This window comes from Hakea prostrata, chromosome 8 (assembly GCF_041222555.1).
Source record: "Hakea prostrata isolate BN-2017 chromosome 8, UWA_Hpros_2, whole genome shotgun sequence".
Lineage (NCBI taxonomy): Eukaryota > Viridiplantae > Streptophyta > Magnoliopsida > Proteales > Proteaceae > Hakea > Hakea prostrata.
In genome coordinates, this window is record NC_142607.1 from 13,543,216 (window position 1) to 13,568,090 (window position 24,875).

At 36.3% G+C, this 24,875-nt stretch overlaps 4 protein-coding genes across 6 annotated transcripts; 1 reads left to right on the forward strand and 3 right to left on the reverse strand.

Moving 5' to 3' along the window:
* The first annotated feature begins 61 nt into the window (after window positions 1-61).
* On the forward strand, window positions 62-1,596 carry LOC149007057 (transcription factor MYB98-like). Its single transcript, XM_089167011.1, has 3 exons — window positions 62-642; window positions 790-916; window positions 1,006-1,596. The coding sequence occupies exons 1-3, from the start codon at window positions 62-64 to the stop codon at window positions 1,594-1,596; spliced, it is 1,299 nt and encodes a 432-aa protein (XP_089023137.1).
* Window positions 1,597-8,273: 6,677 nt separating this feature from the next.
* Window positions 8,274-13,993, reverse strand: LOC149007058 (phosphoenolpyruvate/phosphate translocator 1, chloroplastic-like). The gene is made up of 9 exons (XM_089166093.1): window positions 13,523-13,993; window positions 12,624-12,746; window positions 12,375-12,527; window positions 12,151-12,236; window positions 11,906-11,990; window positions 11,549-11,668; window positions 11,378-11,446; window positions 8,810-8,939; window positions 8,274-8,684 (listed from the first exon to the last, which is right to left on the reverse strand). Exons 1-9 carry the CDS (start codon window positions 13,913-13,915, stop codon window positions 8,608-8,610), a joined length of 1,236 nt encoding a protein of 411 aa, XP_089022219.1. The 5' UTR covers window positions 13,916-13,993; the 3' UTR covers window positions 8,274-8,607.
* Window positions 13,994-15,773: 1,780 nt separating this feature from the next.
* LOC149007059 (BOI-related E3 ubiquitin-protein ligase 1-like) lies at window positions 15,774-19,919 on the reverse strand. Of its 3 annotated transcripts, none has more exons than XM_089166794.1 (6): window positions 19,803-19,919; window positions 19,545-19,590; window positions 19,091-19,148; window positions 18,890-19,004; window positions 17,148-17,497; window positions 15,774-16,980 (listed from the first exon to the last, which is right to left on the reverse strand). In XM_089166794.1, exons 4-6 carry the CDS (start codon window positions 19,002-19,004, stop codon window positions 16,432-16,434), a joined length of 1,014 nt encoding a protein of 337 aa, XP_089022920.1. In that variant the 5' UTR covers window positions 19,091-19,148; window positions 19,545-19,590; window positions 19,803-19,919; the 3' UTR covers window positions 15,774-16,431. The 3 variants fall into 3 exon arrangements, with proteins under 3 accessions (XP_089022920.1, XP_089022919.1, XP_089022918.1); XM_089166793.1 differs by having other exon boundaries at window positions 15,775-16,980; window positions 18,890-19,008; window positions 19,091-19,144; XM_089166792.1 differs by having other exon boundaries at window positions 15,776-16,980; window positions 18,890-19,008.
* A 3,312-nt stretch (window positions 19,920-23,231) lies between these two features.
* LOC149007060 (axial regulator YABBY 4-like) lies at window positions 23,232-24,875 on the reverse strand. Its single transcript, XM_089166244.1, has 6 exons — window positions 24,760-24,875; window positions 24,527-24,676; window positions 24,126-24,252; window positions 23,995-24,043; window positions 23,811-23,886; window positions 23,232-23,575 (listed from the first exon to the last, which is right to left on the reverse strand). The coding sequence occupies exons 1-6, from the start codon at window positions 24,838-24,840 to the stop codon at window positions 23,543-23,545; spliced, it is 516 nt and encodes a 171-aa protein (XP_089022370.1). The 5' UTR covers window positions 24,841-24,875; the 3' UTR covers window positions 23,232-23,542.

A 24,875-nucleotide genomic window follows, 5' to 3' on the forward strand; every position in this document is an offset into this window, starting at 1 on the left:
AGACAAACTGTCTACAGCTTCAAATTTGTTACAGTTCCATAGATTTTACTTGTTCTTCACAATGGAGTCTGATACCAAATATAGAGATTCTCCCTCTTTCCATTCAATGATTTCTTCAGAGAATTTCATGAAAGCTGAGTTTGGAGATGGGTTTCCTATTGAAGCTTGCTCATCTAAAGGAAGTCTCCAAGATTTCTCCAACTTTGATCAGTTTAATGCTGATAGTTTATCAGCAAATTCAAAACCCAAGATCCTTCCAACCTACTATGATCAGTTTGAAACTCTAGTGGATGGTTCTTCCTCTAATTTTGATATCTCAGAACCCAAGTGTTTTATTGAGACTTGTGGTAATGGGCTCATGGAGAAATCCCAGAACAATGTTTTCATGAATTACCCCGCTAGGATCATGCCTGATCTGATCGAGCTAGACAGAATGACCTACTCCTCAATGAATTTTAGAGATTTAGAGTCTCCTAATTTGCACTTTTTTCCAGATGAGATGTCATGCATTATTACTGTAGATCAAAATAAGCTTTGTAGGAGAATGGATGTGAACAGAACAAATTTTCAGAGTAAGAGGACATGCAAAGTCCAAAAGAAAGCCAATTTGATCAAAGGGCAATGGACTTCTGAAGAAGATAGGTACAAGTGCTTTCTTTTTATGTTTTTGTAGATCATGGATAATAACTTCATAGAAAATGCTTGTGGTGGGAAGAGTGGAAAATCTTGGTTTCTTTCTTTGTTTCTATGTGAAGAAAACATTAATAAAAATGATATTCATATGTGCAGGCATTTAGTGCAGTTGGTAGAGCAACATGGAATAAGGAAATGGTCTCATATTGCTCAAATGTTGCATGGGAGAATAGGAAAACAGTGCAGGGAAAGATGGCACAACCATCTCAGGCCTAATATTAAGGTTCTTCTTCTAACCTTCTTTATTTTTAGGGAGATACATACAAAGCATATCAGTTTCCTCTTTTGATTTATGAGGCATTTTAATTGCAGAAAGATACATGGACTGAGGAAGAGGACAAGATTCTTATTGCAGCCCATATGGAAATTGGCAATAAATGGGCAGAAATTGCAAAGAGACTTCCTGGGAGAACTGAAAATTCTATAAAGAATCATTGGAATGCAACCAAAAGAAGGCAATTCTCAAGGCGTAGATGTAGAAGCTCAAAACATCAAAAATCAAGTTCTCTCCTGCAAAATTACATTAAAAACTTGACTGCAACTTTAAATATTGCAGATAATAATCAAAGAAAAGCACGTATGGAGTCCAAAGTGCATGATGCTTCTAATCCCATGATCAGGTCTCCAACTCAACTGGAGAGTTTTGAATATTGTGCAGGAGATCGTTTAGTGCCAAGTTATGATTTTAATGAAGCTACAGATTTTCCTCTTAATACAAAGGCGTTCCCTGAGAAATATAGTCTCGGGTCTATATTTGATGAGATTCCAAGTGCATCAGTCATTGATGAGGAAAGTTTGGAGATGGAAATGCCATTGGATATGGATTCTTTTTTGCAATGTGATGTGAAAAGGGAGATAGACCTGGTGGAGATGATCTCTCAAACCAACACTTCCAACAGTTAAATGTTGCATACTACTTTCCATGTTTAAACACACATATATTATGTAATGGTTTCTTAAATTTTCTAGGGTTTTTGAAGTGATTTTATAAGAGGATTTCTTTCTGAAAAGGAAAAAGAAATGGTGATTTTAATGAGGAAGAAAAAAGATGGTCAATGGTATGGTCTTGTCTTGGAAGCACTAGCCATATACTTGTTATTAGGGATTTAGAGGGGGAAAAGAAAAAGGAAGGAAGAAGAATGTAACCTTCTTTATAAAAATAGAATGCAGTACAAAATGTTAATTATGTTAGGATTATCTTCTCTTTGTTATAAAATAAAGATAAAATATATTAGATACAAAGAAGAAAGACAAGATGAGTTCAATTAGAACTAATTCATTCAGTTGAGTGCATTACATATTTATAGTAGAATGAGCATCTACTCTGATATGGAAATACAATATATGATTCTTGCACACAATAAGATATTCTTGATATGGAAAGATAGATTGCCGCCCAAGATAGAAGGTGCATAGAATGGAAATATTGACTACCAATATTGTGTAATGAGATGGTTGTGATCTTCACCAATATTGCATCCTGAGGTAATTGAGATCTTCAATTGGAAGTACAATCTCTTTGGGGTAATGGACATCCATAATAAATATTATTTATAACACTCCCCCTTGGATGTCCATCAATAGATAATGTACCTCGTTAAAACCTTACTAAGAAAAACCCTGTGGGAAAAAAATCTTAGTGAAGGAAAAAGTGTATACATATCTAAATAATACGTATTGGTAGCTGCCTCATTAAAAACCTTACCAGGAAAACCCAGTGGGACAAAACCTTGGTTAAGGGAAAAAGAGTGCAGCACGTATTTTACTCCTCCTGATGATAACATCATTGAGTATCTTTGAATACGTACATTCCATTATCATATACAAACTTCTCAACATTTGAAGTAGGCAACGCCTCAATAAATAAACCTGTCAAGTTATCACTTGAACGAATTCAATGAACATATATTTCACCATTTCATTGAAGATCAAGAGTGAAGAAGAATTTCGGTGAAATATGCTTCATTATATCTTCTTTGATGTATCATCCCTTCAATTGAGCTTTGCATGCAGCATAATTTTCATATAATATTGTTGAAATTCCTTCTTCTAGTAGAAGACTGCATGCTTCATGAATGTGTTCTATCATTGATCTTAACCAAATATAAAATAGCTAACATTCACTTGAAAATAAATAGCATGTTTAAGATATAGTTTTATGTAGATCAGATAAATATCCTGCATCTGCAAAACTAGTGAGTTGATATCCACATTCATAAAATAATATCATGTCAATAATTTCTCGAATATACTGAAATATATGTTTTGTAACATTTCAGTGTCTTCGTATTGGAGAATAAATAAATCTTGTTAATACACTTATAGAAAATGCTACATCCGATTGTGTATTATCAGCAAGATACATTAATGCCCCAATAGCACTAAGATATGGTACTTCAGGACCAAGAAATTCTTCACTGTTTTCTTGGGGTCGAAATGAATCTTTCTTTATATTGAACAATCTCACAACCATTGGGGTACTCAATGGATGTATTTTATCTAGATAAAATCTCTTCAAAATATTCTCTATATAAGTTGATTGATGAACAAATATTTCATTCGTCAAATGCTCAATTTACAAATCAAGACAAATCATTGTCTTTCCAAGATTTTCATTTCAACTTTCTTAAAATAATCTACTGCTTTTGAAAACTCTTCAGGAGTTTCGATGATATTTAAATCATCATCATATATACTTACTAAAATTAGATCCATATCCTTTAATAAAGGCACAATAATAAATTGGATCATTTTTATGCTTTTCATTTAGTAAATATCCACTAAGGAGATTATCATATATGCCTTGATAATCTTTGAAGCCTTATTGAGCAAACTTCCTAGGAATTTTTATATGCTTCAGTCATTTTGAATCCTTCAAGGATTTTCATATATATATATTTTATACTCGAGTGAGCCATATAAATAGGCTTTAATAATATCCATTAGACGCATGTCAAAATTTTCATATATTGCCAGATTAATAAGATATCTGAAGGTGATTGCATCCACCACAAGAGAACATGTTTCCATGTAATCAATGCCAGGCATCTGCGAAAATTCTTGTGCCATAATTCATGATTTATATATCACGATTTCATTCTTTTTCTCATTTCATTTTTTCGCAGAAAACTCAATTGTACCCCACTGGCTTTATACCTTCAGATGTTGGACTACATGTCCAAAAACTTTATTTTGCAAGCAAATTCAATTCTGCTTGAATTGCGTCTTTACATTTTGGCCAATCATTTCTTGATTTATATTCATCAACAAATTTATGTTCAAGATCCTCGTCTTGATATATTATTTCAACAATAAAAAATGTTGTCGACAACTTTATCTTTTCGGTTCCATCTTTTTCCTGCAATGACATAACTAATCGAGATTTCTTCATTATTTTTAGGTACCTGAACCTCTTCTGCGGTTTTATAGAAAGTTATGTCTTCAGGATCTTCATAATCAATTGTCTCCATATTATGACCATCTTGATCATTTGCTCCTTTTATTTTCTAGGATTTTATCCTTGGAACCGATTGATCTTCCACGTTTTAAACGTGGTTTAATTTCATTTGCACTGATAGATTGTCCTGTTTGGGACATCAATTCTAATTGGAGCATTTACAATTTGGAATATGAGATTTAGTAACTCTTAGCAGGTCAGCAAATCTGGCAGTTGATTTATAATATTTATTGCATTATCCTTTGAACTTCAAGTTCACAGTGCTTAGTGCGAGGATCTAATGAGATAATGATAATGCATACAATCAATCTCTTTTTCCAACTGTTTATTCTCTCCCCCTCATGTTGGAAAAACTAATTCATCAAAATAATACTCAGCAAGTATTGCATTAAATAAATCTCCTATCCTTAGCAATATATTGAATTATGTAAGGAGATTTATATCCAACATATATTCCCAACTTTATTTTGGGACTCATCTTTGTTCCTTGTGGTGGAGCAATTGGAACGTAAGCCGTACATCCAAAAATTTTAAGATGAGAAATATTTGGCTTCTGACCATAAGCCAATTGTAATAGGGAGAATTTATGACAACCTTTTGGCCTCATGCATACAAATGATGCTTTGTTCTCATAAACAATGGTTTAGCAATTAATTGGAGACAATTAATAAATAATTTTACCAAACCATTTTGGATATAAACATGAGTAACAGGCTATTTAACTGTGATCTCAGTTGTTATACAATAATCATAAAGCCTGAGATGTAAATTCACCAGCATTATCAAGACAAACTGTCTTTATCTTATAATTCATAAATTATGCTCTCAATCTCATTATTTGAGCAAACAATCTCGCAAACACCAAATTGCGAGTTCATAATGAACATACATGTGACCACTTTATAGATGCATCTATTAAAATCATATATTATCTGAATGATCCACATGATGGGTGAATGGGCCCATACATTTCACCATCTATACGTTTCAAAAACGTAAAATGTTCAATCTCAACTTTAGCTGTTGAATATTAATAATAAATATTTCTTGAGAACAAACAATATAAGAAAATTCACTTAATTGAAGAATCTTCTGGTTCTTCAATGGATGACAATTGAATTTTCAATAATTTTTCGCATCATACTTGATCCGGTATGGTCCAACCGGTCATGCCAAATAATAAAATTATTGGAATCAATGTTCATTTGATTTACCCAAGCATGTGTTTCAACCATGCGATATTCGTGTAGTACAAATTGGGAGAAATATCTAATAACTTTGTATAGATATTTACTTATATCATTATTTGTAGTCTCAATCTGATAATCATTTTGGCAAATAGCTTTGAAACTTAATAAGTTTCTTTGAGACTTACTACAAAATAATGAATTATTCATAGCCAATTTTATCTCCCAGATAATAATAGATTAGCTCTTTCGGAGCTTCCAATCAATGTTGTACTACCGATTTTATATGAACATTGACTTCCGCATCATCAAATAAGAGAAATATGTATATTTTTCTCTCAGTATAATATGCGTCCACAAACATATAAAAGAATATTCACATTCTTCATCAAAATGAAACAAAATATATTAAAAGATATATAGAAAGTCAATAAAAAAATTATAGAAGAAAAAGATTAAATTTAAGATAAACTAACATATGAGATGAGACTTGAAGAGAAAATAATTACATAATCAAATCTTCAACTATTATCTTCAAAGAAGTTTGCAGCATCTAGATATGTAGTATCTGTGAGGCCATCAAAATCATTCCTTTTATAGGCAAAAATTGCTCAAGTATCATGATTTTGGAAAATCTAATTTATCTCCACATTATTTTTATTTATTTAATTAAGGCTTGACAAAGCTTAATTAAATATTGTGGAGTATGATAGATACATGTCTAATAGCTTTCATACCAAATCGGTAAAAAATATTATCTTCACTTCTTGAATTGTTATATTGAGAATCCTTATTATTCTCTTATTTACTTACATAATAATGACGGTAATTATTCCGTCTTTTGCCTCATCCTCTTCTACAGTCATGATCATAATTTTAATTTTGCCTTCTTTCAGGCATATCATGAATTGTTGCATTCACTTCAGGGAATGGAACAGAACCAATAAGACGAGCTTCATGACTTTTCATTAATAGTCCATTATTTTACTCAGCCACAAATAGGCATGATATCATTCAGAGTATTTCTTAAAACTCCTTTTACAATATTACTATTGTAACAACAAATCTGAAACTTGAAAATTTGCTGGGATATTTTCATGAATAATATTTTCTCCTTATAATTTCAAAAGAGAATTAATTTCAAAAACTACAAAACTGTATTTATTTACAGTTTCAAATCTTGCAACTTCATGTGCATCTGCAGAACTGTATTTATTTACAGTTTCAAATCTTGCAACTTCATGTGCATCTGCAGAACTGTACTCATTTACAGTTTCAAATCTTGCAACTTCATGTGCATCTGCAGAACTGTACTCATTTACAGTTTCAAATCTTGCAACTTCATGTGCATCTGCAGAACTGTACTCATTTACAGTTTCAAATTTTGCAACTTCATGTGCATCTGCAAAACTGTACTTATTTACAGTTTCAAATCTTGCAACTTCAGGTGCATTTAACAATATTTGTGGTACAAAGCTAGCAACCATTATTTACAATAAATAAAACAACAATCGTTAAAGCAACATAATATCTTATTATTTGATTGATTCTTAGATTCAATAAAACACATACCTTTTTATCATGATGCACTTACATTTCAAGATGGACAAGGTAAACTCCATTATTTACAAAAACGTGCGAGGAGGTCGATCATTCTTTTCACTTTGGAATAGAAAACATAATGATACATAGTCTGCTGTCTTTCTTCTCAAAACACAATACTTCGAGCGGATTCGTTCCTCGAGCGGAATCGTGCTGATAACGTGTTATAAAATAAAGAGAAAATATATTAGATACAAAGAAGAAAGACAAGATGAGTTCAATTAGAACTAATTCATTCAGTTGAGTGCATTACATATTTATAGTAGAATGAGCATCTACTCTGATATGGAAATACAATATATGATTCTTGCACACAATAAGATATTCTTGATATGGAAAGATAGATTGCCGCCCAAGATAGAAGGTGCATAGAATGGAAATATTGACTACCAATATTGTGTAATGAGATGGTTGTGATCTTCACCAATATTGCATCCTGAGGTAATTGAGATCTTCAATTGGAAGTACAATCTCTTTGGGGTAATGGACATCCATAATAAATATTATTTATAACACTCTTAATTTATTTTTATTTTTATTTCAAGAGTTATTTTCGTTGGGGTTTGTGGTGCTAAGAATAAAAAAAATTCTTTCTTTTCAAATAAAATCTTATCATCTTCATGTGGATGAAGGAGTCATCACCAAAATTAAACCTAGGACTATGAATATGAATGTTGGAGGAGATCATAGTTGACTTCCTTGATTGACGGTCAACCCAGATTGCAAGGAGAACTCTTACATGAAACTATGAGGAATGTTCATGTTAGCATCAATTCCATACAAGTGGGGCAGCTGATCTTAGGCATTCTTCAGCCTCCTTGGTATGCGTTGAGTGTTTCAGGAGAAATTCAAGGGTTGTGGGAGGATTTCAGTTCTTGTATATTCTCTCACATGGTGCGAGAGACAAACCAATGTGTCGATTATTTGGCATCATTAGTTCCAGTGTCTGATGTGTTTTGTCTTGATCCTTTGTCTCTTCATGCGGAACTCTATGGTTATGTATGTGAAGAAGCGCGAGGAAGACAGTTCTACCACATGTAAATCTTATAGTTTGGACTTCTTTTTCCCCTTTATTTGAATACAATATATCTCAACTTGTTCCAAAACAAAAGAGAGGGACCAAATAAGGTGGTAAGAATCTCAATTCATAATCCATCCTATCAAACCGATCATATGACTCTTGGAACGACCATACTTCCCTTATAGGGATAATATGATCAAGGTTAACTTCAATTGGAGACATCACGAACATATCCTTTTTTTGGTAATTTTTTCTTTTCGGTGATAAATATATCACTTACATATCACTGTTGCCTATGAAGGAAATTCTGAGTCGCAAGTCATGAATTAAACCTCCCTCAAATTGCTCCATTCTTGTTCTCTCAGTTGCTTAATTGGGTTCGTGCACCAAAGCTCAATTGAACACGATTACATCGTTGGTAGATCATCTCCTCATTCACTTGGAGAAATCAGTCAAGAATCATGCCAAAACAAAACATTCTTCTGGTAGCTTCAGATTCAGCTTGTTGAGAAAATTTTTAGCGATAAGCAAAAGAATACAAACATTAAAACAAAAACAGTCTTTCTGCTTGACCTACCTAAACTAATACACACTATGATGGAAGACTTTGTTCCTGATTAGAAGTAACAAAGATTCTCTCCTCTAGTTTATGCTGCCTTCTGCTTTGGTTTTATCCGTTTCACCCTAGAGTACAAGAAGACTCCAGCAAGAGCCAGCCCAGTTCCTGTAATCAAAGCCAGCAGCTTCTTAGAAAATAGGGATATTGGGAAAATTTCGGGATGTAGGGACACAAGATGGGATAATGAAATCCACCACCACTAAAGAATTGCAGAGTGATTGGGAAATTACCAAGAGAATTGATGGGAGAGACTGGGGTTTTGAAGAAGAGAACTGAGGTCACAATGACCACAACCCGCTTAACGCAGTTTCCCACAGAATGGGTAACAGGGGACACCCTCTGTAATATCATATAAGAAACCTGCCAAAATCAAATGAATACAATTATTAGCTGTCAAGAATCAAGAACCATGTAAACATTAATTAAAAATACAAAATGTGAAAGCTAGCTAATCCAATCATTTAACTGAATTTTGGAAATAGCTAACAGTTTCAGCAGTTTTTACGATGTCTGGAACTGCCTCAAAAAGTAGTTGATGTATCTTTCGTTATTCTCCCTAATAAGTAGAGGTTTAACATTCACCCATCTTCTGGACAACCCAAAACACGAGACATGGGAGAGTTGGCAGGGCAAAAAGATCCTTTAAAAGTCACAGACCTGTGGGATAAAACTAATCTTAGTATTTAAGGCCCTTGGTTATCCCAACAAGTTAAATGAGAGGAACTAAACTGTAAATTTCTAGGTTCAATATCATGGCAGGCCCAGGCCAGAAGCAAACAGGTATCTAGCAAAAGGATTAGATATGAGGCTTCCTTGCTTAAGGAGTTCATATATAATATTATTATTTGAAAGGTCATATGCATGGCTGTTAGTTGAAACAAAGGACAAGGTAGAAAGGCTTAGGACCACAGACAAGTTAACTCCAAATCCACTCTATAATTAAGAAAAACCTGTCATTCCAGACAAGCCGAATCATTCTCTCGTTCTTATTTCTAAACTAGGTAGCAAAGCAGCAAGGTTGAGTCTTCAACTCCTACGAGCTTACAATAGGATGTAGGCTGACAATTTTTCCTAAGCACTACAACAAAAGGGTTCTCCAAGCATCAAAGCGACCAAAGTCTGGTAAAGCTATAATAAAGGCAGTTCTCTAAGTATGTGAAAAGACATCATAAGATTGCAGTTAGCCTTTAGGATAGACAGTACTCTCCAATCTCCACAGTGAAATGGTTATTTAAAACCAAGAGAGCTTTAACCTGAAGGCCGGTAGTCTTGGTTTGATGCATTCTGATCTTATCGTTTAAGTTTCCGACCACTGTTATTTACTGGTAAATTATAACGAGTGTAGGCTTGACACTCAAAATTAGACTCAATTATTTTCAGTATGAAGTTTCTGGGAATTAGTAATGGCAACCTTATCCCACAAGCAGCTCTCGTTTGTAAAAGTTAGCAAGGGTTAGTTTCAGCATGAAGTTTTCAGTCACAGTTTGGAAACCTCTGCAGCTACAACTTCAGCACATGGGCAGGTCAAAATGAGCATTGACTTATTGCTAGAAAATTAGCATGGATTATATCTCAAAACTAAATTATGGTTGTTGTGACTTGTGAGTTGCAACTTCAGTCCACAAGCAGGTTCTTGTCACTAAATTGGCATGGATTCATTTCAGTAGACGTTACCTCAATATGCCACAATTTTGGAATCATGGAATTTCGAGTTTCTGGAGAACAACAGCAATGGTGTTACTGTGTGAGTACAGTAGTATACAGTCATGGAATATAGCATTGTATAAACTGCTGTTCCAATTACCATTCTCACAATACAGAAGTGAAGTTGAACCTTTTGTCCAACATGAGAACCCCAAGAATGAACAAATATGTTAAAGATCCTCGAGAATCAGAAAATATTTTGTGAGAAGACTCTTGCAGACCATCAAGTAAGAATCAAAATGACAATCTTACATGGTAATCTAATGGAGGAATATCCCATACACATCTGTTGCAAGCAGTCTGATATATGCTAAGATCACTACAAGATCTGGTATTGTATTCATAGTGGGGGTATGGCAAGATTCTAAGACTATTTCTTCTTCTATGGAACTAAAAGATATGACACACTATAAGTTGAGTTCTTGGATATTTTCGTTAATGCAGTTTATAAAGATGTCAAAGTGGTACCTCCTACTAAGAAATTGTTTTGAATCTTCTATGAAAATTTGTGAAAGGCAGGTTTTCAACAACACATTCTTCATCAATCAATATACTTAAATAAAGCACTTTTCAGTTAATGAGATATTTTGGAATCATTGAATTATTGAGCATTTTGTGCTAGAGGAATGACTGCCCACCAAACTGTGAACATTATTTCCAACTTTAGGGATATTATCAGATTATTTAAACCTACACGAGAAGGAATGGAACCATAAAGATACCACAATTGCACCAGCTAGAAAGCTCCAAATTCTCTACAATCAATATTCTAAGAACCAGTTACAGTGACAAGAGAATATTTAATGCACACAACTATGGTATAAAACAGTATTAGAAGAAAACCAGAAAAGGTCATTTAAGTTTGCACTGTTCAATGAGCAGGCCATGTCCCTGACTGAATGTCGGCATTCTGATTCAATATCAAGGTTAAAAAAAGGCTACCCATAATTTCTCAAACTCAATATTTCAAATTTCAGGAACAGCCATCAGTCATTAGTAGCAAGTCATAGAATACTCACTTGGTGGCACAAACAGACAAGGAATATATATATATATATATATATATTAAAGCAGCAAATCATGGAAAAACTTACCTGCTGATAAGCATGGTAACAGAGGGCAGCAACTATGGACCTCAAACATACTTCTTTAACATTCAATCCCTAACATGCCAAAATAAAGGTAAAAAGAACCTGTTTAATGCAAGATGCCCTCAAAATATTAAACAATTCAAAGTAGTCTCTCATTTCTGGAATAGTACTCACCGCAGCCTGCATGTACGCAGGAGTAAACTTCACACCTTCCGTGACAAGAGTCAGTGGGAAACACAGTACAAACGACATGATCGTTATAATTGAGAAAAGAGTTATGTTGTCCATGGAATCCTGTTTGAAAAATAAACAGAAGATTAAGGTGAAGTTTAATCAGGAAGAATCATAAACAAGGTCTGAGAGAAATGACAGAGAAATAGGGAGTTGGTCATATAAAATTGTTCCAGCATAATTAATCAAGCAAAACAAACAAATGTTTCCACTTTAATAGAACAAAGAAGCACCAACTGGCATATTTGTGCTCAAGGAAAAAACAATAGGATAAAATGATTTGTATTGGAGAAGAGGTACCTCTTTGTGAACCATGACCTTTTTGCTGAGGACATTACGAGATTGAAGAGTCAGGTTGGAAGCCATTGCACTCCAAAATCCAGCCCTATTTCATCAAACAGAACCATTAGGACAAAATCAATTCATCCATATCTAAGTGATTATTTTTTCTTCTAATCAACTCTAAATTGAACTCTGCGAAAGAATAATCCCATGCACAAAGGTGGACATCTATAAGACAAGGAACTTCAGATAGAAAAACTTACCAATTAAAAGAGGCTTCTGTTAGAGACGCCAACGCTACACCACCAACAATTGGTACAAGGGAAGATACAACCCAGACAGTGGGCCTCTGCGTGCACAGACGGATCCAATTAAATGGGGAACAACTTGAAAGTTGAAACAATAAGACACTAGACAGCACAAACACCACCCTAAGTTAAGCAACCTGAGCAAACAAAAGATAGATCAGGAATAATATAAATATTACCTCACCAAGAAACAATACAGAGAGAAGAACTGAGAAAAATGGCTCCATAGCTTTGATTGTGTGTGTGAAAGATACAGCAACTCTTCCAAGACTCATGTTGGTGAAAAGGTTTCCCAATGAGTGCACCAAAGCCAAAGGCATGATTGCTAGAAGCTGTGAGATGGACACATACACAAAAAATATCTAAGATTGATCATACTAAAGTTCATGTGTGTATACAAGCGATCATCTGATGCAATATCAAAATACCTGGGAACCGCTAATTTTAGGTCTCTTGTAGAGGTTAAGTGTCCACATTAAAACCACAAGCACAGTCCCCGTAAAGAATTGGAACATGGTGACGGTTATTGGGTAATGAAAAGCCTTCAGAACCTGTAGAGATGGGTAGTATTATAGCTCTTTTCCCAATAAGAAAACAGATAACAAAAAGATGTTTCTCAAGAAAGGGGATTTCAATTTCAGGAATGTTCTTCACGGCACCACAAATAAATAACAACTATCAGAGCTATGGCCTTAATAGGTCAAGTTTCTCATGGATGGAATTAAATTCTCCGAAATGTTCTTAAAGGCATAACAAGTAAATACATAACAATTAGATCTATAGGCTTAACAGATCTAGTTTCTCAAGGGTGGAAATCAATTAGCGGGAACGTTCATCAATATATCACAGATAAATAACATCCATCTACAATAATAAGTTAAAAGAATATGCATTATTTATCTTCACAAATACAAAACTGAAATGGGATACATTTCATATTTCTTGAATACCCTACAGAAGCAGGCAGGGAATATGACGGTCTACGGATCAAAAGATTTAGGCTTTACATGAAATCGTATACACATTCCCAGTCATCACAAACCATAAGTCACTCTGCAGTTCAGACTACGGATGACCACACAAAATATCAATAAATTTGAAAAGGAAAACGGAAAAAGAACATAGATTCTGAAAAATAGAAAAGAAAAGATTCAATTTTCGAGCATAGAAAGAAAGGGAACATCTTGCAAATACCAGTTGAATAAAGAGAGACAAATCAAATCGCACATTTCTTACGACGAATCAACGATAAAAGTAATGACACAGAGTGAACCCTCGGAGTATCAAGAAAAAAAGAAAAGGATGATAAACCAAAAAGAGAAAACACCTGCTTGTTATATATATTGAAGTAGATGTTGAAAAGATACCAGAGCCCGAACAAGAGTCCGAGCTGTAAAGTTCGGCTAAAATTGCTGGATTTCTCACTCTCGCTAGCACTCTCGGGAATCGAAGTAGCTTCCACTTCAAATTTCTTCTTCCCTCGATCTGATTCAAGAGATGGAGAAGAAATCCAGCTCCCGGAACGCGAAGAAGAACAAAGTTGCAAAGACAACTTGCTAGCCGACGATCCAGAACTGCCATTGATTGGAGTGAGATCAAGTGATCTCTTCGAAGAAGAAACATAAATCGGATTCAATCTAAAGAAGGAGCTCCGATTCGGAAGTTTTCTGGCATTGATACATGGCGTCGTGGAAGAGAGAGTAAATGCAGAGCCCTGCATTTTTTTCTCAGCCGCGAGAGAGAATTTCGTTTCCTCACCCGCGATACAGAACTGACAGTTTTTCTTTTCGTGATTTAAATGGACTGAAATATAATAAAATTCATTAAAATTTTTCTTTTCTTCATTTTCCTGCTCTCAAATGCCAACTAAATACCAACTAAATTAACTATTTTCTACTACTAAATGACAGTGACAGCAGAGGTTATTATGTACAGACTCCGAATCCCTAGTTAGTGAGTGACGACACGTTTAGGTTTGAATCCGAACCGGGATCCATACCGGTTCAGACCGGCCGTTTCCTCCGAGTAGAGATAGAGTAGCACGTGCCGACGATGGGGTCGAGGTTTTGTGAGTTGTGAGTTGTGACTGCCAACTGCCAAGTGCCAAGGTGAGAAATTATTAAAAAAAAAGGGGTTAGAAAATAGAATATCTCTTTGGAATCTCCGTAACGGTAAGAAATTAGGATATTTCTTGGAATTTCCGACCAGTGGAAATTCAAGAAAATACGCATCCATGCACCATTAGTAGATTCCCGGTCCAATTTCACTTCGTAATGGGATTAGGTTTCAAAATATCAGGCCGACCCGAAATTTGAAATCCGGAGTTAAATTATTTAAATTTATTTGTTGTGAAAAACATCATAATTTCTACTGTAATTAACATTTTTTTGGTCAAAACTTACATTTATTTCATTGACTTCCTCAAGACCAAATGGAGTTTGGTGGGTTTTTTTTTTTTTTTTTTTGGTTAAAGTTAGGTGGTACTTAATATTAGTAATCATTTAAATGAAAGATTTTCACCAATTTATACGATATATCAAAAGTAGGTAGATCATGTTGTAACTATACAAAAATTAAAAAAAAAATATATTATCAATGGAGAGTCGCTTTAGTGGTTGAAACTAACATCTCTTAGTGAAGATGTTGTAGGTTCGACTGAGACTGAGACATATTAATATCTCCATCTCCGGTTTAATAAAGACCCTTATATACAAAAAAAAAAACCTTAAATAGTGAAAAAGTTTTAATCAACATCTGTTTTCCTTCCTTAGCTAACTAATTCTAGCTTGTCCCACCTACACTAATGTAGCTTTGGTTAGATCATGTAATATAGGCTTTTCTTTATTTTTCACCTACCATTAAACCTCCTCTCAGATTTTGGCCAAAAATAAAAAACAATAAACAAAATTTCTTTAATGATAACGACTTTATCATAGCATATTTGGAAAGAAAAGCATATACCTGCACTTCCATCCCAAATCTTAGGCGTATTTCCGGTCATCGTCCATCAATTAGACATTTTGGTGGGTGAGTGAGAAGTTTGGTTAGGTGAGAAAGGAATATGTGATTTTCTTAATACTTTTCTAAAATAATAAGAATGTGCTATATATTTTACCAACTTTTTCCTCAAGTTGGTTTGAACAGGATGCTATAACCTATCTAGTGACAATTAGACCTATAAATGGATAGCTAGAAGCCTAGAATCCATTTCCAAGTTTGCATTTGTTATTCGTTTAAGGGTTTTTGTATCCGATATTTATCCGAATAGAGTAAAGTTAATGATTGGATTAAAAAACCAGTAATCGATAACTAGCTAATCGAAATTTGAAAAATTTATCCAGTTAGAATAAAGTATTAAACATTTTTCCCTAGAGAAGAAGCTAATAATCAAATTCAAAAACTGACAATCCGTAATTGGAAATCGAAAATATAAAAAAATGACAATCACCAATCAATAATCGAATGGCAGTTTTGCTAATCAAATTCGAGTTCGTCAAATACTCGTGTATCCAAATCAAATCCTATCCATTTACAAGTCTAGTGAGAATGGCGGTTTTGATTACCCAATATCCAAATCAAATCCGATCCATTTACAAGTCTAGTGATAATGGCGGTTTTGATTACCCAATATCCGAATCAAATCCAATCCATTTACAAGTCTAGTGATAATGGCTGTTTTATTACTTCTTAATCTTTGATTTATAATTAACAAATTCTACAAGTCATTAGATAATTTCATAATCTTATTTTGGACTTAACCTCTCGTAACTTTATCATATTATCTCCAGTAAAAATTTGACAACAAATCACATGCAACTGTTTAAGAACAGCATAATTTGTAGGGTGAAACGTTTTACGCAATAGCTGGGTGATACACTCATACATGACAACTCCAGGGAAGCATCACACAGCCGGACGAAAATACACATGACTACAGCACAGCAGTGCTATACACTCCCAGGGTCCTCCAAGAGTTCAATCCTACCCATCATGCTCTAAATAAAGCATTGCAGAATTCTGTTTGTTACAAATTTTCAGATGACAACAGGCAACACATCGACAGAATTCAAATGAAAATCAACAGATGTTAGGATTGTACAGGATACAGACTACATCGCGGGATTGAATTTAGTAATACTGTGTACAACTCCATACAGGTTTCTGATTTGAAATCAAAGAAACTGTATGAGTCAGATTCAGTTTTCTGTTGGTTTTCCATTCAGTATGGATCCATTCTTAGGAGAAGTATACCTGAACACTCAAAGTCTTCGCTGACTGGCAAACCGGGCAGACACTGATAAAGCCATCACAGTCTTTACATAAGCAAAGATGCCTACAGGGCCACAACAAGAATGAGACTTCCTTGTTCTTGCATGCTCTGCAAGTCATCGGCTTTGGTTCTTGAATTCCATAGACTGGGTTCACATGCCCATCTTGAACACCAGGGCAGTGGTTGTAGTCAATGTATGCAGATGCTGCATCATCTACTTCACTATCTCCACAACCTTCCTTTGCTTGATCAGCACCCTGTGCGATGGCCTGCTTAAGGTTGTTCTTCAACACACTCACCACCGACTCATTGTACTTGGCCCTGTAGTGCCAGGACTGTACCTCATTGGCCACCTGCTTTATTTTCTCAACTAATTCCCTGTTTTTCTGATTCAAATTCTCTATTTCAAGTTCTTTCTCCCGTAGCTTCTGGCATACTCGTTTCTCTATGCTACTCAGAAAAGAAGCCATGTGTCTCTGCTTCATTTCCCTTACCCCTTTTGCCAGATGTTCTTCCTGTTTGAAGATGAACAAAGATCAAGAGTTGGTTTCAGAAGCTGAAGGCATCCAGTGAAACCACAAGAACAACATTTAATGACCAAGTGATCATATACGTTCAAGGTAGGATGTGATAGGATGCATCTTACAACAGATGCATGATTTATCAGGAGTTATCTTCATACCTGAACTCTGATATAATGATCAAACTCCTCCCTCTGCCTATCGATCAAAGTTCGAAGACTGTCACCAGCAGATAAGATGACAGGTGTTGCTGCTATACTTCCACTTGCAGAAGTAACCGTCGAGTTCCTTTCATCATCATCATACGACAACCTCAGCCCAGTTGATACAGTGTTTCGACTAGGAAATCTGGGTGACTGGTTGGCCTCAATGTTAGTCTTCAGGGACACTTGAAAACTCTGTTGCCTCATAATGTCCTCTGCCTCCCTAACTTGTTTGGCTGGCTGATTGATAGCAGCAACATGCTCATTTCCAACACATGTAACTGGATCGGGGCCACACCCAGCTTGGACTGTACAAAGTTTGGAAGATTGGGGGGGGGGGGGGGGGGGAGATTGTTCCTTACAAGATCAGCTCTTAAACCACATCACACTAAAGATGATCCAAGAAGAGAAATATTGATACCAGGCAAGTAAAGCAATGAAATAAATTAACCTCAATGAAATTGGAAACAAAAAAACACAAAAGAAGATGACCTGGATAAAATCAATTTGCTCAACCACAACCAATGAAGATTAAAATAGCAGAGAGGTTAACAAAAGGGACCCTGTCCTATGAAGGGGGGGGGGGGGGGGGAGATCTCCATAATCATCATTCAATCTCCCCAATTGGAAACAGGAAGAGTTACATCCTTCTGTCATCATTTGTCCTCTTAGAAGTCTTATGGGCACTCAAGCTCAAAACCTCTTCCTACTTTATTGTTAGTAGAGTCTGTGGCTTCTTCAGTTGACTCTAAGTTAACTTCACGATTCTTACCAAAAAAAAAGAGTTAACTTCACGATGATATCTAAGTTGCCACATATCCAAATAGTTTCTAAAATGAATATATAAAATGAGAAACCCAGATTTGGAGGCAAAACCCAAGAAGAACTAAATTCACAAAAGGGTATGCAGGGAGAAAAAAGCCTATCCTTCCCAGCAAGTATCCATGGGACACCACTAAATGAAAAATCAACCAGAAAACAACTGAATTTTTTTTGGTGAAGGTGAATTCTCATTCTAGCCATAGAGGGAGACTTCCTACGATTACTCTATCAATTGTACAAACTTGAGGTGCATGAGGACGTGATGGGATCACCAAAATAATATTCAAAAGCTAAAACAACCAAAACATTTGCATTCTATTGGATGCTTCAAAAGAACATGGTAGATGATTTATTAAGTCACTGATAGACTACTGTGATCAACAAACCAAGTCCAACCAAAATAAGCCATCCAACCACTTATATTATACATCCAGGGAGTACATTATGGCACACAACTAGGCAACTTCAGTAATCAAATTACAATGCTCCCTAGCTAGAGTTTTACCAGTGATTTCCTACTAGCAGTTCCATTCCCCCCTCCAAATAGCAACTAAATTTAAAAATAAATAAGCAAATAAAAGCACAACCAATAAGTACTGGTCCTTCTTCCCAATCAATATTGACTTCGAAATTTCTATTTTAATGAACAGTAAGTAATTTAGTTTCTAAAAGACAAGATCAACCTCCAAGACCACTGCTTATTCATCAAAGAGAAAATAGACATCAACCAACACAACTTAGATCTAGGATATCATTGCAAGCATGCACAGAATATAATTGAACATCAATTTCAATGTCATATGATTGTCTCACCAAAATTGTACAAGAAAGAAAACTTGTGAAGAAAGTCACAAGCATAGGCCCTTAGGAAAACTTACAGTTTCCAAACAACTGCAATTGGGTTGAGGCATTAGCCGCATTACATCCATACTGGAAGTGGTTGTCCTCAAGAAAAGTAGGAAAGACAGTATTACCATTATCACCACCAAACATCTTCCTAATAAAAACCAAAGCATAGTCGTTAAGACAAGTTGCATATAAGTCTGAAGATCCTGAACCACAATAGGAAGACATGATACCTGAAAATTTGTTATGTTCTGCAGACGATCATGAGAGGAACAAACAGATCAAATCTACCTGGACCAAAAATAACTCAATAAATTTCCAAATCATCTGTGACAACAACTGCAGGATCACAACGTACAAAAGAAAACAGAGAGAGAAGGGGGAGTGGTGTTGGGGTTGGCTCGTAAAATCAAACAGAGCAACACCCCAAATTAAAAAAGCAAGTTGACGGCCAAAACCTTGAAGATCCATTATTGAGACCTCCAAACAACTACCACCACCGTGGAGGATATGATTTACATACTATGATTATCACTATAAACGAAGGACGGAACATCGAAAAGCCAATAGAAAACAACTGATTCAGGTTTAGAAATAATAATCGCTCCAGATCACCAATCATTCTCTTGATAAACAACCAAACTTCTAATTAAAAAAAAAAATAGTAGATATAAATTTACAAAATACCTCCAAATGCTCACCAACAGTCTTCAAGATTCTTCTCGCCAACGATCTGAAATAGAAGGAGATGGAAAACGTAGAACAAAAGAGGACTAACCGATTCAGATTCCACTCAGATAGTAATAACGATTAACAAAAACCAGTAATCGTTAAAAAAAAAAGATTGATTAATGAGAGAGGAAGAAATCGGAGGCAGAAAAAGAGAAAGGAAACCAAGAAAACATGATCGTCAGAGATAAAGAAGAATAAATGATAATCGGTTACCGAAACCGCTTTCAGTTCTGATGATCCAAGAAAACCTCCGGTGAAGCGGCGGAGACAGACAAATTTTGGAATCGCTCATCTCTCGCTCACTCCCACAAGTCCCTTCCTCTTTTCGTTGTTCCTAGTTCCTACCAGCGATTTGATTATTTTTATTTCCGTTATTAATGCCATACCATTTTGACATAAATACCCTTGTCCTTTCAACTGCACTGTTCACCGTTACCTCTTTCCCACCATTTTTATTGACTGAAATACCCTTATATTTAGAACTCAGTCTTTCTTACCAGAAGTAATGACAGAATTTACTACTTAATCAATGAATAAATAAGCTTAGGGTCTTGTCCATGCGGCAAAGGTGCTGGTAACATTTGGCTCGCTATGCATAGTAGCGTAGGGCATTCGGGAAAACAATGTGTTCTCTTCATGCTTCTTAACCACACAATAACGATAAAATCAATTTTTAAATATGAACAAAATAGTAAACGATAATATTTTTTGTGATTAAGAAACGTTAAGAACTGGAGCTGGTGAGGTGGTGATCTTGCTTGTCAAGTCTTGCTCCTTTATTCTTAAGATACGTGTTGGAATCTTCTGTTCTCAAGGGTAAACGACTACGTCCCTTTCATATACCTTCACCACGTGTTTAGGAATGAGATTTACCACTGGTCCACTTTATCCTTTATAAAATGTGGATCTCTCTCCTGAGTGTTGAGGGGCGTGGGGAAGGTATGGTCCTTTAACTGTGTAGATAGATGGTTTGGATTTAACTAATTCATCGCGAGGGTTTACCTAACTTTTGTTCTCCCATGCAAATATTTTGGAATCTAATCTATACTTGACTCAGGTCCCAAGCGGTTGGGTCACCAGTCGGTGGCCGGCGCCCGACATGGCGACGGCCGACATGTCGGACAAACATGGGAACCAAGCTCCCAGTAGAAAACAGTTCAAGAGTAGTAGTTGCAGTGGTAAAGAAACATGGGAACCAAAGGGGAATGCGAAGCGAGAGACAAGGGAGGAAGAAAGGTTAAACCGTCCCCGCCACCAAGCCTCTCTGCGCACCGTCGGCCTTCTCACCAACAGGCATGTCCCCCCCTCCGGCTGGTGCTTGTGTTCCTTCTGGTTGGGAAGAAGAACCGGGCAAGCCCCTTCACAAGGGTTTGCCATACTTGCCGGATGCTTGGGCTCCCACCATGCAAATGGGGATTCTTTTGAGCAAATTGTTAAGAGGGAGCCCAACAGCTGGGCCCCATGGGGCAGGCGCCCCCACCTCCGGAGCCCTCCTCCTCCTCGGGCCAGAGGAAGCCCTAGCGAAGGAAGGGACTCCTCCGCTGGCCCTGGTCAGGGCGAGAGGAAAAGAAGAAAAAGGGGGGCGCCGCTCGCGGGCGGGGTGTCGTGTCGCCCCCCCCGCGAATACGCGTGTGGCGATATACCATACTTGTACTACCCTTGATTACAAGAGGAGCTCATCACCGCCACGTCTATACCAGTGACTATACCCTTTGCACTTGTAGGTTTACAAGTGAAGCTACGGTTGTTTGTGAGGCTTTGAAGTGGGCGCAAGGGCAAGCTTATGCGAATGTGGAAGTCTAAATGAATTGTTTGGCGTTACACAGTTGGATTTTGGGCCTAGATATGAATTGGCCAAGTGAAATGTCATGTCCACTAGGGGACATAAAGGAGTTAGAGATGGGCTTTACATTTGGATTCCTAGGGAAGAAAACTCTTTTGCTCAATCCCTAGCCGGGGGCCTAGTCCGTTGCAAGTTAGACTAGCTGGTCCATTTCCGATCCTCGGATATCTCTTGTAAACAAGTTCCAATGTACTTTTCTTGTGTCGAATGAAGTGTGGTTTAACCCCCGCCCCCAACAAAAAAACAACTGCAATCCAAAATCTGTTTACCAAGACTCTCCAGAACACAAGGCAATCTCTTCATAGAAATGGTGATCGGGGTGGGCCTTTGATGGTCCAATGAGCATGGATTTCCACCTGTTTGTGGTATGAGATTAACGTACTTACCAAAAAAAAAAAAAACTGAGCTTGTGATTAATGCATTTTTTTTAGAGTAATAAGATTAACGTAAGTATAAGTTTTAATGAATCTCAAACATAATTTACAAATAAGAAACGGATTCATCCCAAGAGATTGGTTTAGTTGACAAAGATGACTGACTCATAAGTAAGAGGCTAAGAATTTATAGTATCCTTCGAACCACGGGAGCTTGGAGCGACTCGTGTAGATATTTTTCCCCCCACTTACTAGAATTGTTATTCATTTTTTCCTTGATTGTACAATAGATACAAATACACCTAGAGCACCAACCTTAAGTACTTCACATACTTTTCTTCTTCTTTTTTTGGGTAATAACATACCTGTCACTCTTCTAACCCCTCCCACTTCTTTTCCCTTGCCAATTTTTGGTCTTGAGTTTGCTATTGTGAGTGAAACCCCCTCCCCTCGCTCCCCTCACATCGTGAACGCTACAAGAGGAGAAAAAGAAAAAGCATAGGATGAAATCCTAGCCAAGGGCTTTTATTCTCAGCTCTTCTTTGTTGCTTTAATTGTTAGGTTGGTGCCTCTTTTGTGTTTGTTGTTATTTGGTTGGGTCCAACATTGGCCCTTTTGTATTCTCTCCCCTCATCCTCCTCTTCTTTTGCTTTAGTTGTTGTTATGTGCGTTGGAGGCGGTTCTTCAACCTACACTAGATCAGCCCACTCTAAGAGTCTGGATCGTCTCCCCTAACAATTATTAACCACTAATTACACGGAGCCCCACAGGGTTAGGGTGATGGGGTTTATTTTTTATATTTTAATATTTTTTTACTTGTGAGCCACACATAATTTGTGGTTGTAACGCCATCGGCGCCTTGGGAGATGATCCACACTTTCGCTCTAACGTCGTTTATGAATCCAGGTCATATCTCTATACTTGGGTCACGTTTTTTTTTTATATAAAAAATATTTGGGTCAGGTTGAAGAAGTCTTTACGAGGTCATCCAACCACTTGTGTGGCTTGAAAAAGGTCTGAACGCTGACACTCTGTAAATTACATCTCATTTCAAAGGTGTTGTTGCTCATTTAGAATGCCTCTTGGATCTTTCCACACCGACCTGCCTTAAAGGGAAGACACCCACCGATTTCACTGACAAGCTACCTTTAAAATTTAATGCTAAAGCAAGTCCAATAATAAGCTCTTCAACCCAGAAAGGATAGTAAGAACAGGGACCCATCTGAAACCATTGTTTGAAAAATCCTAATCTGCAGAACCCAATCCTAATTCTTGTTGATTTAAATTGATCGATCTAAACAGGGTTTTTAATGTTCAGTTTCGGATCAATTCCAACCAATTGCAAGCTGATTTCAACTGAATTGGAAGCAGAACCTGAATTACTTATTTGAATCTTGAATTAAACCATAATTTAATGCATGGTACTGAAACAGTTATCATCAAAATGAAAATCTAATCTTGACTTGGCACTCTAGAGGCAAAGCCTATTAAATATATCTACCTCATGGTACGACAAACAACCACCCTTTTTTTTCACATAAATTAGAAGATTCACGACAGAGACATTGATTTGATCTGATTTTGTAAATGAGACAAGGAAAAAAAGCAATCCAAAGTTTCCTGCTTGCTTCTGGTTGGATTTTCAAAGAGTTTTCTTTCATGAACAAGCTTTTAGCTCGTCGACGTCCAGATTCTTTGTCACTTTTCCCTTTCCTTGAGTGCTCCTCTCTTCCATCTCATTTGTACTCAATTCGATGGGAATAGGCCCACTGTAACAGTCAGTCTAACACAATCAAAACATGTTTGGTATGTATTCCAAGAAAATAATCTGGTTTAGAACGCATTTGAAGTTAGAAAATAGAGAAGAATCAGATTTCACAATACACTCTTTAAGAGTCCAGACCCAGAATCCATATCTGAAATGGATACAACAATCTCAGTTTTGTGTTTGTGTAGTTTTATCAGGGGAAGAGAAGCATTTTATTCAGCTTAAACATCACTTACATTTTTGGCAGCGGTACTGAAGGCTTCTTTGTGGGTGATCTTGGGTTCTCTAGCTTTCAGCCTCTGTATCTCCTCTCTGTTAGTTAGTGTTCAATTCTAAGATTAGCAATTAAAGTTTAATACTGCAAACTAATGAAGTTCAAAAATGACAAAAATGAAATTTTATGATTGTAACTATTCTTACTTGATGAAGTGATTGTAAGCTGATGGAGCTCGTTGCCTCTTCTCTGGGGCTGTTGTGATCAAATCCAATAAGCACATGGTTCAGGACTCAAAAACAGAATGCTGAACTAAAGGTTTGATGAATGGGCTTACGCTTATTGACAGTATGGTTTGATGGCTTTTTCTCTTCATTGTTGTCAGAAGAGATCATCGGTGAGCTTTGATCAATTGAATCTTTCAGATCCTCCACCTCTTGATCGATACAAATTTCTTTCATTTTCTGCAACACAATATATAAAGCTTTACTAGTAGCTTCACACTTTCACTACAATGAGGATGGTGATGGTGATTCTATCAGAAAAAATTGGAATCATAAACTTTAAACGGTAACACTGGTGGTATGCAGCTGCTGCTTCTAATTCTATTAATTTCAAGGCAGTAATTGTGGCTTTCTGAGTGTTGTTCTGAAAGTGGTGGCAATACCTGTTCATGAACTGAAGCTGCATATGAATTTATAGTGATTTCTTTAGTGAAAAGTTTGAATGATTTGTTACCTCATCATCAGTGAGGGAAGCATTGCTAAGTGAAGCAAGGACATCTACAGGGAGAAATGAAGTTCTCATCATGTTTACAGAGAGTAGGCCTTCACAGTGACCACATCTTACAGTAACAACTTTAAATAAGCTGCTATATGGAACACTAACCTGCACTTGGGAACAAAGAAACTTTGATTTTCTTAAAGAGTTCTCCAAAAACTGTACTTACAGTGACTGAGTTAGTGATTTACCAATAGAATGGTGTTGCAGAAGGCACAATGAACATAACAAATCTGCTCCTGGGGATCAATGAGGCTGTTGCATGCAGACATCTTATCTTTTTCTCTCCTCCCTTTTTCTTGGGAAG

Excerpts from the sequence above, each read along its gene's own strand:
- LOC149007058 (XM_089166093.1), bottom strand. The coding sequence starts at position 13,915 with ATGCAGGGCTCTGCATTTACTCTCTCTTCCACGACGCCATGTATCAAT. Across the intron at positions 12,528-12,623 it reads CTAAAATTAGCGGTTCCCAG|CTTCTAGCAATCATGCCTTT; the intron begins GTATTTTGATAT and ends TCCATCTCACAG. Across the intron at positions 8,685-8,809 it reads CTCTCCCATCAATTCTCTTG|GAACTGGGCTGGCTCTTGCT; the intron begins GTAATTTCCCAA and ends CTTTGATTACAG.
- LOC149007057 (XM_089167011.1), top strand. The coding sequence starts at position 62 with ATGGAGTCTGATACCAAATATAGAGATTCTCCCTCTTTCCATTCAATG. Across the intron at positions 643-789 it reads TGGACTTCTGAAGAAGATAG|GCATTTAGTGCAGTTGGTAG; the intron begins GTACAAGTGCTT and ends TCATATGTGCAG. Across the intron at positions 917-1,005 it reads ATCTCAGGCCTAATATTAAG|AAAGATACATGGACTGAGGA; the intron begins GTTCTTCTTCTA and ends TTTTAATTGCAG.
- LOC149007060 (XM_089166244.1), bottom strand. The coding sequence starts at position 24,840 with ATGTCTGCATGCAACAGCCTCATTGATCCCCAGGAGCAGATTTGTTAT. Across the intron at positions 24,253-24,526 it reads CTTCCCTCACTGATGATGAG|AAAATGAAAGAAATTTGTAT; the intron begins GTAACAAATCAT and ends ATTGTGTTGCAG. Across the intron at positions 23,887-23,994 it reads GCTTACAATCACTTCATCAA|AGAGGAGATACAGAGGCTGA; the intron begins GTAAGAATAGTT and ends ACTAACTAACAG.
- LOC149007059 (XM_089166794.1), bottom strand. The coding sequence starts at position 19,004 with ATGTTTGGTGGTGATAATGGTAATACTGTCTTTCCTACTTTTCTTGAG. Across the intron at positions 17,498-18,889 it reads ATTGCAGTTGTTTGGAAACT|TCCAAGCTGGGTGTGGCCCC; the intron begins GTAAGTTTTCCT and ends AACTTTGTACAG. Across the intron at positions 16,981-17,147 it reads ATCATTATATCAGAGTTCAG|GAAGAACATCTGGCAAAAGG; the intron begins GTATGAAGATAA and ends ATCTTCAAACAG.